We start from the raw sequence: 16,858 nt of genomic DNA, 5'->3' as shown, positions 1-16,858 counted from the left end.
ACACAATCTGAACCTATACATCCACCAGAAAACTTGTTACTTCATTTCTCAAATGTACATGCCAAGTGTTCAAGGGCACTCAAGTTGCCAGCACTAGAAGCTGAATATTCTGCCAGTATCCATTAATTTCCATCGATTTTAGAAATAAGCGTACTGCTGTGAAACTACAAATCTCCTTTAAGTACTCAGTGAAACTTGCTTACTCAAATGCAAATCTTATCCAGGTATCATGTAAGAAACATCATATGCTTTAACCACGTAAATTGATAGTTACGTGCTGATAAAGGTTTTATATACCAACGTCTCACTTCTTGCCATTGAAACAAAATAAACTGTACTAAAATCAACGTACTTAGGAGAAATTTTTAATGAGGTGTACCACTGAAACTACACATTTTCATAAAACACAAATATAAATACGAAAACCACCTAACATGTCGTTTCAGAAGCCGTGAATCATGATGGTGGCTGCTCGATTTCTGTCTGACGCCGGTCGCTGTGGGAAGGAAGGTCGCACCATAAAGTTAAAGCGTCTTTAACTTTTGTGGCATGGCCAAATGTGACGTCATTTGAGTAGCATCACTAGAAACTGATTGTTTCCACATGGAACTTCGATGAAGCCACTTGAGTGGCGGCCAAGTGGCATCTCTTTTGCTGCATGTGGAAACCCTGCGTAAGGCTGGGGCGAAGTGAACAGAATTTTTCGGAAACATCAGACATACTGCGGCGATTCGCACTGTATTTCAGCCAAGCAACCAGCTGCGGAGAGCCAAATATTGTGTCATCCTGTAAAAAACAGTTGTGACATGTACATGAAACAAAGACATATAGTCTCTGTACCTAGTTTCCCACTAAAACTAATACTTTTGAAGTAAAAATCGCTGTATCTGGATTCACATATTCTCCGCTATGCTGCTTTCTCATTCGATTTTGAAGAAATTTTTCCATAAAAAAATTAATTCTTACGCATCTTATAGTGTGACATCACCGTCTGATAGTGAACTGGCTCCATTTTTGTTATTATTTATGATCATTATGAATTTCGTAATTCAGCAACTCACTGAACACATTTCGATAAGTTTGTATTGAAAATATAGTCACTAGCCAGTTTAAGTTTTGTGGCGTTTCACATTCATTGCTGGCTGGGGTACATAACGTTTGATCGACAATATGTGAGCAAACCTGCTACTGAATGTTTCGAAAATGAATCTGTGCAGACAAGAAAAAATTACAAATATTACTAACTCTCCTGCTGCACCTGCGATTCTCTATCCCTAGTTTTAAAACGAAAATAATTCTTAATGCAATGTTAACTTACAATGTCACTGTAACTGATTTGATAAAGCCCATTAGAAGTAGAAATACAGGCCACAACTGCACGTGAGGCATAACCGTTGCATTGAGTGCAGCACCTCGTAGCCCATCAAACCCAACCACTTAAATATATTGCCTGTATACATTAGGATGGAAAGAGATATGACTCCAATTCGAGATTTGATATCAACTTTGATAGTTTATGTGCAACAATTTATGAGTTAATATGCATAAACTGACCAGTGATTAAATTTAACTTTTCGAAATATGTTATGGGTTACTTAATTTTTGCAGCTAGAAAAAATGCGTGTTTTCTTTCACCTGACGCGTTTCGCTTTATCGAGGCAAAGCATCATCAGTGGTCTGTAATTAAGTTATTTCCATTTTGGTTTGCTTAAAGATCGAAAAACAGCTTGTTAACGATATGTTGGTTTTTTCTTACGGTGATTTCCGCTTGTTTCTCGCTTATGTCGGGAAATGCCATTGATGATTTTCTTCATTAGACACTGATACTTGTCGTCTAATTTTTAGTTGCTCTGCAGAACTATGCATTTTTAATGTTTTACACAGCACATTTTTCGTAAACCACATATTTCTGTTTGATTTTATACTTCAAATTATGTATTGTGGTTTGAGTTTTGTAGTGTTGCCAACATAACATAGCCACTATATTCAGATTCTACAATGAGATCTTCAAATAGCTCAAAGGGCTCTAAGCACTTTTTTTTTGTCATCAGTCTACTGACTGGTTTGATGCGGCCCGCCACGAATTCCTTTCCTGTGCTAACCTCTTCATCTCAGAGTAGCACTTGCAACCTACGTCCTCAATTATTTGCTTGACGTATTCCAATCTCTGTCTTCCTCTACAGTTTTTGCCCTCTACAGCTCCCTCTAGTACCATGGAAGTCATTCCCTCATGTCTTAGCAGATGTCCTATCATTCTGTCCCTTCTCCTTATCAGTGTTTTCCACATATTCCTTTCCTCTCCGATTCTGCGTAGAACCTCCTCATTCCTTACCTTATTAATCCACCTAATTTTCAACATTCGTCTATAGCACCACATCTCAAATGCTTCGATTCTCTTCTGTTCCGGTTTTCCCACAGTCCATGTTTCACTACCATACAATACTGTACTCCAGACGTACATCCTCAAAAATTTCTTCCTCAAATTAAGGCCGATATTTGATATTAGTAGACTTCTTTTGGCCAGAAATGCCTTTTTTGCCATAGCGAGTCTGCTTTTGATGTCCTCCTTGCTCCGTCCGTCATTGGTTATTTTACTGCCTAGGTAGCAGAATTCCTAAACTTCATTGACTTCGTGACCATCAATCCTGATGTTAAGTTTCTCGCTGTTCTCATTTCTACTACTTCTCATTACCTTCATCTTTCTCCGATTTACTCTCAAACCATACTGTGTACTCATTAGACTGTTCATTCCGTTCAGCAGATCATTTAATTCTTCTTCACTTTCACTCAGGATAGCAATGTAATCAGCGAATCGTATCATTGATATCCTTTCACCTTTTATTTTAATTCCACTCCTGAACCTTTCTTTTATTTCCATCATTGCTTCCTCGATGTACAGATTGAAGAGTAGGGGCGAAAGGCTACAGCCTTGTCTTACACCCTTCTTAATACGAGCACTTCGTTCTTGATCGTCCACTCTTATTATTCCCTCGTGGTTGTTGTACATATTATAAACGACCCGTCTCTCCCTATAGCTTACCCCTACTTTTTTCAGAATCTCGAATAGCTTGCACCATTTTATATTGTCGAACGCTTTTTCCAGGTCGACAAATCCTATGAAAGTGTCTTGATTTTTCTTTAGCCTTGCTTTCATTATTAGCCGTAACGTCAGAATTGCCTCTCTCGTCCCTTTACTTTTCCTAAAGCCAAACTGATCGTCACCTAGAGCATTCTCAATTTTCTTTTCCATTCTTCTGTATATTATTCTTGTAAGCAGCTTCGATGCATGAGCTGTTAAGCTGATCGTGCGATAATTCTCGCACTTGTCAGCTCTTGCCGTCTTCGGAATTGTGTGGATGATGCTTTTCCGAAAGTCAGATGGTATATCGCCAGACTCATATATTCTACACACCAACGTGAATAGTCGTTTTGTTGCCACTTCCCCCAATCATTTTAGAAATTCTGATGGAATGTTGTCTATCCCTTCTGCCTTATTTGACCGTAAGTCCTCCAAAGCTCTTTTAAATTCCGATTCTAATATTGGATCCCCTATTTCTTCTAAATCGACTCCTGTTTCTTCTTCTATCACATCAGACAATTCTTCACCCTCATAGAGGCTTTCAATGTATTCTTTCCACCTATCTGCTCTCTCCTCTGCATTTAACAGTGGAATTCCCGTTGCACTCTCTATGTTACCACCGTTGCTTTTAATGTCACCAAAGGTTGTTTTGACTTTCCTGTATGCTGAGTCTGTCCTTCCGACAATCATATCTTTTTCGATGTCTTCACATTTTTCCTGCAGCCATTTCGTCTTAGCTTCCCTGCACTTCCTATTTATTGAAATCTTCCCGTATCTCCCGGCCTTTTCCAAGTATACCTCCTCCTCTTGTGATTCTTGAACAGGGTATTCGCTATTACTAGCTGAAACTTGTTACAGAACTCAATTAGTCTTTCTCCTCTCTCATTCCTTGTCTCAAGCCCATATTCTCCTGTAACCTTTTCTTCTACTCCTTCCCCTACAGCTGCATTCCAGTTGCCCATGACTATTAGATTTTCGTCTCCCTTTACATACTGCATTACCCTTTCAATATCCTCATACGGTTTCTCTATCTGTTCATCTTCAGCTTGCGACGTCGGCATGTATACCTGAACTATCGTTGTCGATGTTGGTCTGCTGTCGATTTTGATTAGAACAACCCAGCCACTGAACTGTTCACAGTAACACACTCTCTGCCCTTCCTTCGTATTCATAACGAATCCTACACCTGTTATACCATTTTCTGCTGCTGTTGATATTACCCGATACTCATCTGACCAGAAGTCCATGTGTCTTCCTTCCACTTCACTTCACTGACCCCATTCCAAATGCAAGATTTGAACAATAATATGCTGAATTTTAATTACTTAGCTCACGAAAAATTGAAATGGCCGTTGGCGGGGATTCGGGAGTGGAGTCTTCAAGCATATAGAGACGTCAAGTTCGAAGATGAGGTTTTAGCACCCTTTGGCGAGTTTAAAGCAAGTGTACAGAACTCGTTTCTAGACTAGTGGCCATTAACATTGTTACACCACGAAGATGACGTGCTACAGAAGCGAAATTTAACCGACAGGAAGAAGATGCTGTGATATGCAAACGATTAGCTTTTCAGAGCATTCACACAAGATTGTCACCCATGTCGACACCTATATTGTGCTAACATCAGGAAAGTTTGCGGCCGATTTCTCATACACAAACAGCAGTTGCCCGGCGTTGCCTGCTGAAACGTTGTTGTGTGCCTCGTGTAAGGAGGAGAAATGCGTATCATCACGTTACCGACTTTGATATAGGTCAGATTGTAGCCTATGGCGATTTCGGTTTATCGTATTGCGACATTGCTGCTCGCGCTGGTGAGATCCAATGACTGTTAGCAGAATATGGAATCGGTGGGTTCAGGAAGGTAACACGGAACGCCGTGCTGGATCCCAACGGCCTCGTATCACTAGGAGTCGTGATGACAGGCATCTAATCCGCATGTCTGTAACGGATCGTGCAGCCACGTCTCGATCCCTGAGTCAACAGATCTGGACGTTTGCAAGACAACAACCATCTGTACTAACAGTTCGACGACGTTTGCAGCAGCATGGACTATCAGCTCGGAGACCATGGCTGCGGTTACTCTTGACGCTGGATCACAGACAGGAGCGCCTGCGATGGTGTACTCAACGACGAACCTGAGTGCACGAATGGCAAAACGACATTTTTTCGGATTAATCAAGGTTCCATTTACAGCATCACGATGGTCACATCCGTGTTTGGCAACATCGCGGTGAACGCAGATTGGAAGTGCGTATTCGTCATCGCCTTACTGGCCTATCACCGGGCGTGATGGTATGGGGTGCCATTGGTTACGCGTCTCGGTCACCTCTTGATCGCAATGACGGCACTTTGAGCAGTGGACGTTACATTTCAGATGTGTTGCGGCCCGTGGCTCTACTCTTCATTCGATCCCTGTGAAACCGTACATTTCAGCAGGACAATGCACGACTGCATGTTGCAGATACTGTAGGGACCTTGCTGGATACAGAAAATCTTCGACTGCTGCCCTGGCCAGCACACTCTCCAGATCTCTCACCAATTGAAAACGTCTGGTCAGTGGTGGACGAGCAACTGGCTCGTCACAATACGCCAGTCACTGCTCTTGATGAACTGTGGTACCGTGTTGAAGCTGCAGGGGCAGCTGTACCTGTACATGCCATCCAAGCTCTGACTCAACGCCCAGGCGTATCAAGGCCGTTATTACGGCCAGAGGTGGTTGTTCTGGGTACTGATTTCTCAGGATCTATGCAGCCAAATTTCGTGACAATGTAATCACTTGTCAGTTCTAGTATAATATATTTGTCCAATGAATACCTGTTTATCATCTGGATTTCTTCTAAGTGTAGCAATTTTAATGGCCAGTAGTGTATAAGGAGCTAGCGGCTGGTATGCTCTTCATTTATGTATAGTCTGGGAGTCTCATTAGGTGCGGCAGTACGCCGGTGTGCGGAGAGAGCCTGGGAGTGCTCTGAGAAGCGTTGTGTGCTCAGGCAGCAACCCGTGCGCGGGCGTGGAGTGCGGGCCCGGCGCGCAGTGCAGCGTGGACTCCGGGGGCGCGGCGCGCTGCGACTGCGGGCCGCCGTGCGCGCCGGTGCTGCGGCCGGTGTGCGCGGCCGACGGCGGCGGCCACGACAGCGCCTGCCACCTCCGGCGCGCCGCCTGCCTGCGCGGAGTTCCCCCGCCGCGAGTGCTGTACGCAGGCCGCTGCCGCGACGCCGCCTGCCCCGCGTGCCCGCAGGCGCAGCTGTCGGCGCACCGCCTGCGCCCCGTCTGCGGCTCCGACCTCGTCTCCTACGGCAGCGAGTGCGAGCTGCGCCGCGCCGCCTGCGCCCTGCGCGCCGACATACAGCTGCTGCACGACGGGCCCTGCGGTCAGTACGCAGCACCTCCACGTACAGCACTGATGATGCCCAGTAGAGCTGTTGATAAAATATCGATGTAGCCATATATCAATGCCGACATATTTTCCAAAAAGTCGACCATATGTACGCGATATTTTTCGTAGAACTATCGATACCCAATTGCAGTATCGAGTGCCTATATATTGCGAATAAGCCACATGAGGACCACTTTCCAACATCTACATCCACACTTATACTCCGCAGGCCACCCAACGGTGTGTGGCGGAGGGCACCTTACGTGCCACTGTCATTACCTCCCTTTCCTGTTCCAGTCGCGTATGGTTCGCGGGACGAACGACTGCCGGAAAGCCTCCGTGCGCGTTCGAATCTCTCTAATTATATATTCGTGATCTCCTCGGGAGGCATAAGTAGGGGGAAGCAGTATATTCGATACCTCATCCAGAAACGCACCCTCTCGAAACCTGGACAGCAAGCTACACCGATGCAGAGCCCCTCTTTTGCAGAGTCTGCCACTTGAGTTTGCTAAACATCTCCGTAACGCTATCACGCTTACCAAATAGCCTGCCGGGGTGGCCGAGCGGTTCTAGGCGCTACAGTCTGGAACCGCGCGACCGCTACAGTCGCTGGTTCGAATCCTGCCTCGAGCATCGATGTGTGTGATGTCCTTAGGTTAGGTAGGTTTAAATAGTTCTAAGTTCTAGGGGACTGACGACGTTAGAAGTTAAGGCCCATAGTGCTCAGAGCCATTTGAACAATTTTCTTACCAAATCACCCTGTGACGAAACGCGCCGCTCTTCTTTGGATTTTCTCTATCTCCTCTGTCAACCCGACCTGGTACAGATCCCACACTGATGAGCAATACTCAAGTATAAGTCGAACCAGTGTTTTGTAAGCCACCTCCTTTGTTGATGGACTACATTTTCTAAGGCCTCTCCCAATTAATCTCAACCGGGCACCCGCCTTATCAACAATTAATTTTATATGTTCATTCCACTTCATATCGTTCCGTACGCATACTCCCAGATTTTTTACAGAAGTAACTGCTACCAGTGTTTGTTCCACTATCATATAATCAAACAATAAAGGATCCTTCTTTCTACGTATTCGCAATACATTACATTTGTCTATGTTAAAGGTCAGTTGCCACCAAGTGCCTATCCGCTGCAGATCTTCCTGCATTTCGCTGCACTTTTCTAATGCTCCAACTTCTCTGTATACTACAGCATCATCCTCGAAAAGCCGCACGGAACTTTCAACACTACCTACTAGGTCATTTACATTTACTGTGAAAAGCAATGGTCCCATAACACTCCCCTGTGGCACGTCAGAGGTTACTTTAACGTCTGTAGACGTCTCTCCATTGAGAACAACATACTGTGTTCTGTTTGCTAAAAACTCTTCCATCCAGCCACACAGCGGGTCTGATATTCCGTAGGCTCTTACTTTGCTTATCAGGCGACAGTGCGGAACTGTATCGAACGCCTTCCGGAAGTCAAGAAAAATAGCATCTACCTGGGAGCCTGTATCTAATATTTTCTGCGTCTCATGAACAAATAAACCGAGTTGGGTCTCACATGATCGCTGTTTCCGGAATCCATGTTGATTCCTACATAGTAGATTCTGGGTTTCCAGAAATGACATGATACGCTAGCAAAAAACATGTTCTAAAATTCTACAACAGATCGATGTCAGAGATATAGGCCTATAGTTTTGCGCATCTGCTCGACGACCCATCTTGAAAACTGGCACTACCTGTGCTCTTTTCCAATCATTTGGAACCTTCCGTTTCTCTAGAGACTTGCGGTACACGGCTGTTATAAGGGGGGCAAGTTCTTTCGCGTACTCTGTCTAGAATCTAATTGGTATCCCGTCAGGTCCAGTGGACTTTCCACTGTTGAGTGATTTCAGTTGCTTTTCTATTTCTTGGACACTTATTTCGATGTCAGCCATTTTTTCGTTCGTGCGAGGATTTAGAGAAGGAACTGCAGTGCGGTCTTTCTCTGTGAAACACCTTTGGAAAAAGGTGTTTAGTATTTCGGCTTTACGCGTGTTATCCTTTGTTTCAATGCCATTATCATCCCGGACTGTCTGGATATGCTGTTTCGATCCACATACTGATTTAACGTAAGACCAGAACTTCCTAGGATTTTCTGTCAAGTCGGTACATAGAATTTTACTTTCGAATTCACTCAACGTTTCACGCATAGCCCTCCTTACGCTAATTTTGACATCGTTTAGCTTCTGTTTGTCTGAGAGGTTTTGGCTGCGTTTAAATTTTGAGTGACGCTCTCTTTGCTTTCGCAGTAGTTTCCTAACTTTTTGTTGAACCATGGTGGGTTTTTCCCGTCCCTCACAGTTTTACTCGGCACATACCTGTCTAAAACGCATTTTACGATTGCCTTGAACTTTTTCGATAAACACTCAACATTGTCAGTGTCGGAACAGAAATTTTCGTTTTGATCTGTTAGGTAGTCTGAAATCTGCCTCCTATTACTCTTGCTAAACACGTAAACCTTCCTCCCTTTTTTTATATTCCTATTTACTTCCATATTCAGGGATGATGCAACGGCCTTTTGATCACTGATTCCCTGTTCTGCGCTTACAGAGTCGAAAAGTTCGGGTCTGTTTGTTATCAGTAGGTCCAGGATGTTATCTCCGTTTCATTGTTCGAGGTAATTTTCAGATAGTGCACTCAGTATAATGTCACTCGATGCTCTGTCCCTACCACCCTTCCTAAACAGCTGAGGGTTCCAGTCTATATCTGGCAAATTGAAATCTCCACCTAAGACTATAACGTGCTGAGGAAATTTATGTTTTCACATAAATTTCCTCAGCATTACAGTATTACATATTTTCTCTCAGTTGTTCTGCCACTAATGCTGCTGAGTCGGGAGGTCGGTAAAAGGAGCCAATTATTAACCTAGCTCGGTTGTTGAGTATAACCTCCACCCATAATAATTCACAGGCACTATCCACTTCTACTTCACTACAGAACAATCTACTACTAACAGCGACAAACACGCCACCACCGGTTGCATGCAATCTATCCTTTCTAAACACCGTCTGTGCCTTTGTCAAAATTTCGGCAGAATTTATCTCTGGCTTCAGCCAGCTTTCCGTACCTATAACGATTTCATCTTAGGTGCTTTCTATCAGCGTTTGAAGTTCCGGTACTTTACCAACGCAGCTTCGACAGTTTACAATTACAATACCGATTGCTGCTTAGTCCCAGCATGTCCTGACTTTGCCCCGCACCCTTTGATGCTGTTGCCCTTTCTGTATTTGCCCGAGGCCATCTAACCTAAAAAATTTCAGTTCTTTGTTGATAGTTCTTTCCTGTCCTCCAGTATGCTTTCATCTGTGCATTATGTTTCTTCTTTCTGTCTTCAGACCATTCTGAACCAGTCTTTTTAGCTACCTTGCCTTGGAATCCTTCCGTTTTCAATACCTTTTCCCTAAAGGGTTTTCTGTTGGTTATGTCTTCTGGTTTCACATTGTTTCCTTCTAAATCCTTTTTTCACGCCGTTGACCCAACTTGTTGTGGACTACTTATCCCACAAAGGTTTGGAAATCTTATTAGTTAATGTGCTATCTTGTATTCGAAATAAATGTCCAAAAAACATGAGCCTTCTTTTTCTCATTACGTTTGAATTATTATCTATATTTCGGTATATTTCAGCATTACTTCGTGATTTCCAACCTCCTGCTGTGTTTCACGGTCCTAATTTTTCCTCACAATTCGCCTTTCTAGTACTTCTAATTTATCTAAATTGTAGTTTAATGCCAGGCATTCGCTTGGATATAGGCATTGTGGATTCAATACTGTGTTGTAATGCCTCATTTTTGCGTTTTTTGAACAGGTGCCTTTTTTTCTACATTATTTTTTTTGCAATTTTCGGTAAACATGTGAGATTGTTCTTTTGAAATTGTAGTAGAACATAATTTTACTTTAACTGTGTGAAGGAGTCTTCCTACTTTTTGAGCTTTCATCACTTCCAGTCTTTCTCTTTGACTTTGTGATCTTTGCAGTGGGCAGAGTCGTGTGAGGGGAAATGCTGACGCAGTCGGTGCTACCAACAGAAAATGCAACGTTTAACTTCCTCACGCAATTTTGACACTGCAATTGCTACCTCGCTAGCGTTTGCAGAAATGAAAAAACTCGAAAGTCAACATGAAGTGTGCTGGACAGATCCGATATTTGACGAAACCAAATGACGGACAGATACCTTTTATTGCGCCCCTTACATGCAGTTACCATTTTTAGGAAAGTGGTTATCGCCAAGCGTGAACGTGCTCCTTTTCCTTTCAATTATAGTTCTAAGAGGGATAAGTAGGCTGCTGGCTTGCTGATGTACAGAATATCTAATAATAAGTCAGTACCTGAATATACAGGGTGGACCATTGATAGTGACCGGGCCAAATATCTCACGAAATAAGCATCAAACGAAAAAACTACAAAGAACGAAACTCGTCTAGCTTGAAGGGGGAAACCAGATGGTTGGCCCGCTAGATGGCGCTGCCATAGATCAAACGGATATCAACTACGTTTTTTTTTAAATAGGAACCCCAGTTTTTATTACATACTCGTGTAGTACGCAAAGAAATATGAATGTTTTAGTTGGCCACTTTTTTCGCTTCGTGATAGATGGCGCTGTAATAGTCACAGACGTATAAGTACGTGGTATCACGTAACATTCCGCCAGTGCGGACGGTATTTGCTTCGTTATACATTACCCGTGTTTAAATGGACCGTTTGCCAATCGTGGAAAACGTCGATATCGTGTTGATGTATGGTTATTGTGATCAAAATTCCCGACAGGCGTGTGCTATGTATGCTGCTCGGTATCCTGGACGACATCATCCAAGCGTTCGGACCGTTCGCCGGATAGTTACATTATTTAAGGAAACAGGAAGTGTTCAGCCGCATGCGAAACGTCAACCACGAACTGAAACAAATTATGATGCCCAAGTAGGTGTTGTAGCTGCTATCGCGGATAATCCGGACATCAGTAGCAGACAAATTGCGCGAGAATCGGGAATCTCAAAACCGTCGGTGTTGAGAATGCTACATCAACATCGATTGCACCCGTACCATATTTCTATGCACCAGGAATTGCATGGCGACGACTTTGAACGTCGTGTACAGTTCTGCCACTGGGCACATGAGAAATTACGGGACGATGACAGATTTTTTGCACGCGTTATATTTAGCGACGAAGCGTCATTGACCAACAGCGGTAAAGTGAACCGGCGTAATATGCACTATTGGGCAACGGAAAATTCACGATGGCTGCAACAAGTGGAACATCAGCGACCTTGGCAGGTTTGATGCGGCATTATGGGAGGAAGGATAACTGGCCCCCATTTTATCGATGGCAATCTAAATGGTGCAATGTATGCTGATTTCCTACGTAATGTTCAACCGATGTTGCTACAAGATGTTTCACTGCATGACAGAATGGCGATGTACTTCCAACATGTCCGGCACATAGCTCGCGTGCGGTTGAAGCGGTATTGAATAGCATATTTCATGACAGGTGGATTGATCGTCGAAGCACCATACCATGGCCCGCACGTTTACTGGATCTGACGTCCCCGGATTTCTTTCTGTGGGGAACGTTGAAGGATATTTGCTATCGTGATCCACCGACAACGCCTGACAACATGCGTCAGCGCATTGTCAATGCATGTGCGAACATTACGGAAGGCGAACTACTCGCTGTTGTGAGGAATGTCATTACACGTATTGCCAAACGTATTGAGGTTGACGGACATCATTGTTAGCATTTCTTGCATTAATTTGCTATTTACAAGTAATCACGCTGTAACAGCATGCGTTTTCAGAAATATAAAACCTCAAAACTCTAAATATAACTGAAAAGGTATCGGTGAAATACCACGCTCTTGTCTAAGCGCTTTGTTAACATTTCTTCGGGAGATATTTCCAGGTTTTACCTTTACATTTATCTATAGTAGTGTACATATACCAGGTCTTGCTAAACAGTAATGCCTCCGAATTTTTTATGTGAAAACTCAAAGCCTTTTAAATAACACCTATGTGATTAACCTTCTACATCTTTATTCTTCATGTTTACATATTTCTTTCTAAACTCAATCACCTTGGCGATGTCTCCCAACGAGTGACCAGTTTGTTGATACTGTCAATGTAGAACGTTTGACTTTGTTGACGGTACCACAACTCACCTCTGCTTGCACCGCCTCATCACTGTCAAAATGAAGTCCTCGAAGGTGTACTTCAAGTTTTGGAAACGTATGAAAGTCTAATGAGGCCAAATTGGGACTGTGTGGAGGATGATCGATGACAGTGAACCCAAGGCTTTGTTGCAGATATCGCAGTACTCCGGTGTGGTGTGGCATTGTCATGATGAAGGAGAGGCTGCTGCGTGTGTGGACCAACTCTTCGAATTCAAAACTCGTTGTCAGCATGCTGCCTCGCACGCACCGACATGTTACACTCTACAATTTAGGGCCCTCTAGCAGCAGAGGGCTGTAGATATGAAGACACGAAGGATAAACATTTAGAATATTAATAACTTTAGCTTTATTTAAAAAGCCTTAAGAGTTTTCACCTAACAGATATGGAGGCTTTGCTTAACAGCGCTCCCTCATACTTCGGATAACTTCCATCAGATGCCTTTCCATAATACTCCATAGTTTTACAGTATACATCTTTCCCAGCGTTCCTTATTTGCAGCTCTTCGTAATTTTTTTGTTTCTGTCTGGGAAGTTTCCGTCAGGGACCGCTGTAGAAGTAGTTCCTTTTTCCGTTGAGCAGCATGTTTTAATCATTCATTTCAAACACTACACCTTTTTCACTTTGTATCTACTTCTTGTCCCAAAGGTTTAAAAAGCTACCCTTCCAGTCAGCTGAGTTAGTTTCTACAATTTTAATTCAATGTTTTTACGCATAGGTTCCTTTACCATACATTATATTAAAAGTTATTGATATTGATTTCTGATGATAATTTTCCAAATTGTTCCCTTTGTATAAGGGGCAGTCAAATGAAAAGGAAAAAAAGTAAGTAAGGAAATTACATACGTAACGTTCCTAGTAGATTGTCGACAGTTGGGAATGTGGGTCACACGGGAAGCGTGCAAGGGATAAGTCGCTGCAGTCGCGCTATTTATCTGTGTCCTCTGTGGCTCAGATGGATAGAGCGTTTGTCAAGTAAGCAGGAGATACCGGGTTAGAGTCCCGGTCGGGGCAGACATTTTCAGCTGTCCCGTTCGAGCGCCGGCACGGTAGCTCAGCGTGTTCGGTCAGAGCGTTTAGCTACCCTCTGTAATAAAAGAACTGAGTAAACGGATCAACGAACAACCTGAACGAGTGTCATCGGACGTCCGCGACGAATAAATTCAGCGAAAAATATAGAACAAAATGAGATTTAAAAAAAAAGTATGTCAACAACACCTGTCGGTAGCTTAGGATTTCAATTAATTATCATTTATTCTAGAGAAGCTGCACGGTCATCAGTGGTATCAGTTCTTTCGAGAACCGTTACTATCTTCATATACTGACCGTCTTGTCTCAAGGGGGGAAAATTTTTTAATTTTTTCCATCTACCTCGTTATATTTAAGTGCCCCTTATAGATTTGTAATTGTGTGTTGTTCTTACCCTTTTAGTTTTAAGTGTTATTTTCTCTGTTACTAAAAAATAATCAGAGTTTATATCCATTCGTCTCGTCACTCTCACGTACCTGGAATAATTTTCTCAACTTTTTATTTGCTATTAAATAACATGTTATCGATCTATGGCGGTGGGTCGAACAGGAAATTTTGTGAATCTCTCATTACTTTGAAAAGAAAATTTTCCGTACCCAATAAATTCAAGTACACAAGTTCTTCAACATCATTCCATTCTGATTAATTGCTTCTCCATTTTTTCCAGCTATGTCCTTAAGTGGCTGTCATCCTATTCGAGCATTCAGTCTCATCCCACGGCAATATACTAATTCATAGTTATGGAGTCAGGGATACTTTGTAAGCTCTTGTAAAATTTATCAGGTTCACTCTTGCCTCCTACTTCCGGGACATTCACTGACATACAGAGAGGTGACAGAAGTCATAGCATACTTCCTAATATCGTATCGGACCGCTTTTTGCCTGGCGTATTGCAGCATCTTGACGTAGCTTGTACTCAAAAAGCCACTGGATGTCCCCTGCACAAATATTGAGCCATGCTGCCTCTACAGCCGCCCACAACGGCGATGACGTTGCCGGTGCAGGATTTTGTGCGCGAACAGACATTTCGATTATGTCCCATGTTGGGTGATGTGGGTGGCCAAGTCATTCGCTCGAATTGCCCACAATATTCTTCAACCTAGTCACGAACAATTGTCATCCGACGACATCCATAAAAATTCCATCGTTGTTTGGAAACAAATGGTCTCCAAGTAGCAGAATATAATAATTTTCAGTCAACGATCCAGTCTATTCCCTGTAAAAACAGCACACGTCATTGTGGAGCCACCACCGGCTTGCACAGTGTTTTGTTGACAACTTGCGTCCATAGCTTCTGGGTGTCTGTGCCACACTCGAAACGTGCTATCAGCTTTTCCAACAACTCGTGACTCATCTGACCACGCCACGAGTCACCAGTCATATAGGTTTCAACCGATGTGATTACAAGCCAAGAAGAGGTGCAGCAGGCGAAGTCGTGCTGTTAGAAAAGGTACTCGCGGCGGTCCTCTGCTATGACAGCCCATTAATGCCAGATTTCACCGCACTGTCTTAACGGATGCGTTCGTCCTACGTTCTGTACTGATTTTTGCAATGTTGCTTCTCTGCTAGCACTGTCAGCTCTACGCAAATGCTGCTACTCTTGTTGTTAAGCGAAGGCCATCGGCCACTGCGTTGTTCCATGGTGAGAGGTAAACCTCAAATTTGGTATTCTGACACTGTGGGTCACGGAATATAGAATTCCCTAACGGTTTCCGAAATGGAATATCCCATGCATCTAGCTCCAACTACCATCCAGAGTTCCTGTTAATTGCCGTTGTGCAGCCATAATCACGTTGGAAACTTTTTCGCTTGAATCACCTGAGTACACATGACAGCTCCGGAAATGAAATGCCGTTTTATACTTGTGTACGCGATGCTACCGACATCTGTATATGTGCATATCGCTACCCCATGAGTTTCGTCAGCTCAATATAATGCTCATAAATCATATAACTATATTCTATCTGCATTTTATAATTGTTTTATTTATTCATCTGTATGACATTATCCTATTCGTATTGTTTCTGGGCAAGGTCACGCACGTTCGATGTTTCTAGATTTACGAGGTCTGATATTCGTTTGGCTTTTAATTTTCTGGATGTTGCAACAGTATTATCCGCCTGGTTTCTAAGGCCAACCTGAAGTTTACCGGTAATATTAATTTTCCACTGGTCGCGTTACGAGAGCTACGCAGCGAGTATGCCAGTATTGGGATTGCCACTCTAGTGCTTCTGTGACAGCTGTATGTCATGTCAGATTTTACTCCCTTACAGAACCTAGCCTCACAACTCCTATAGATCCCTCCCTACTGTATTCTGTGGGACACATTTCGTCTGCCTTCTCTGCCAAGCCTTGTACTACCATCGGCGTAGCTTTCTACTTCATCAAAGCACATAAGCCTTCCCACCCGGCTGTTCTTTGTGCTTTCGAAACGGCTGTTTCTCAAGGTCTCATGGGAGAGTGCTGAAATTATATCATCATCTGCCGGCATATTCGTGCACGTTTCTTCGGATTACACTTCTTTATAAATAACTACATCATCTGCAAAAAAAGTCTGATATTACTGTTCATACTGAGCGTCAGATCATTAGATGCAATATGAACAACAAGACTCCCAATAAACCTCCCTGGGTGAAGCCTGAAGTCGCTTCTAATTCTACTCTCCAAGATAACGTTCTACGTCTTCTCAGTCAAAAAAATCTTCAATCAGTGTTTGTTTTACACCTAAAAAACTTTCGTTAGTAAACGTTAGCCCTATACCGAATCAAGTGCCTTTTGGACATTAAGAAATACAGTATCCACCAGAATGCCTTGATCCGTGACTTACAGTATGTCAGGTGAGAACAGCTCAAGTTAGGTTTACCACAATCGTCGTTTTCTGATTCCATTGAGATCATTTTATTCGAGATAACTCATTATATTTGAGGTTACAAAGTGTTCTAAGATATTACAACAGACGGATAACTTCTGCCAACCTTCTTGTAAGACGGGTGTTCGACCTATCTACGGTATATTGTGGTTAAAAGAGGGATACTTCAGCTGGAAATTCTGTATAGAATCTGACATGGATTCCATCAGTTGCTGGTACCTTTTTTCAATTTTAGCGATTTCAGTTGTTTTTAAATATCACTGACTCTAATATCTGGATCACTCATATTTGCAGCGGTGCGTGAATTA

General features: G+C 43.0%; 1 protein-coding gene across 1 annotated transcript in view; it reads left to right on the top strand.

The window, feature by feature from the left end:
- LOC126456525 (agrin-like) overlaps positions 1-16,858 on the top strand; it is a 1,113,065-nt gene that overhangs the window by 759,179 nt on the left and 337,028 nt on the right. Inside the window, exon 6 of the mRNA XM_050092274.1 lies at positions 6,067-6,447. Coding sequence (XP_049948231.1) covers positions 6,067-6,447 — 381 coding nt within the window. The remainder of the gene's footprint in view (positions 1-6,066; positions 6,448-16,858) is intronic.

This window comes from Schistocerca serialis, chromosome 2 (genome assembly GCF_023864345.2).
Source record: "Schistocerca serialis cubense isolate TAMUIC-IGC-003099 chromosome 2, iqSchSeri2.2, whole genome shotgun sequence".
Taxonomy (NCBI): domain Eukaryota; kingdom Metazoa; phylum Arthropoda; class Insecta; order Orthoptera; family Acrididae; genus Schistocerca; species Schistocerca serialis.
Note: the sequence above shows the minus strand (reverse complement) of the source record. Positions and strands in the feature narration are given on the sequence as shown.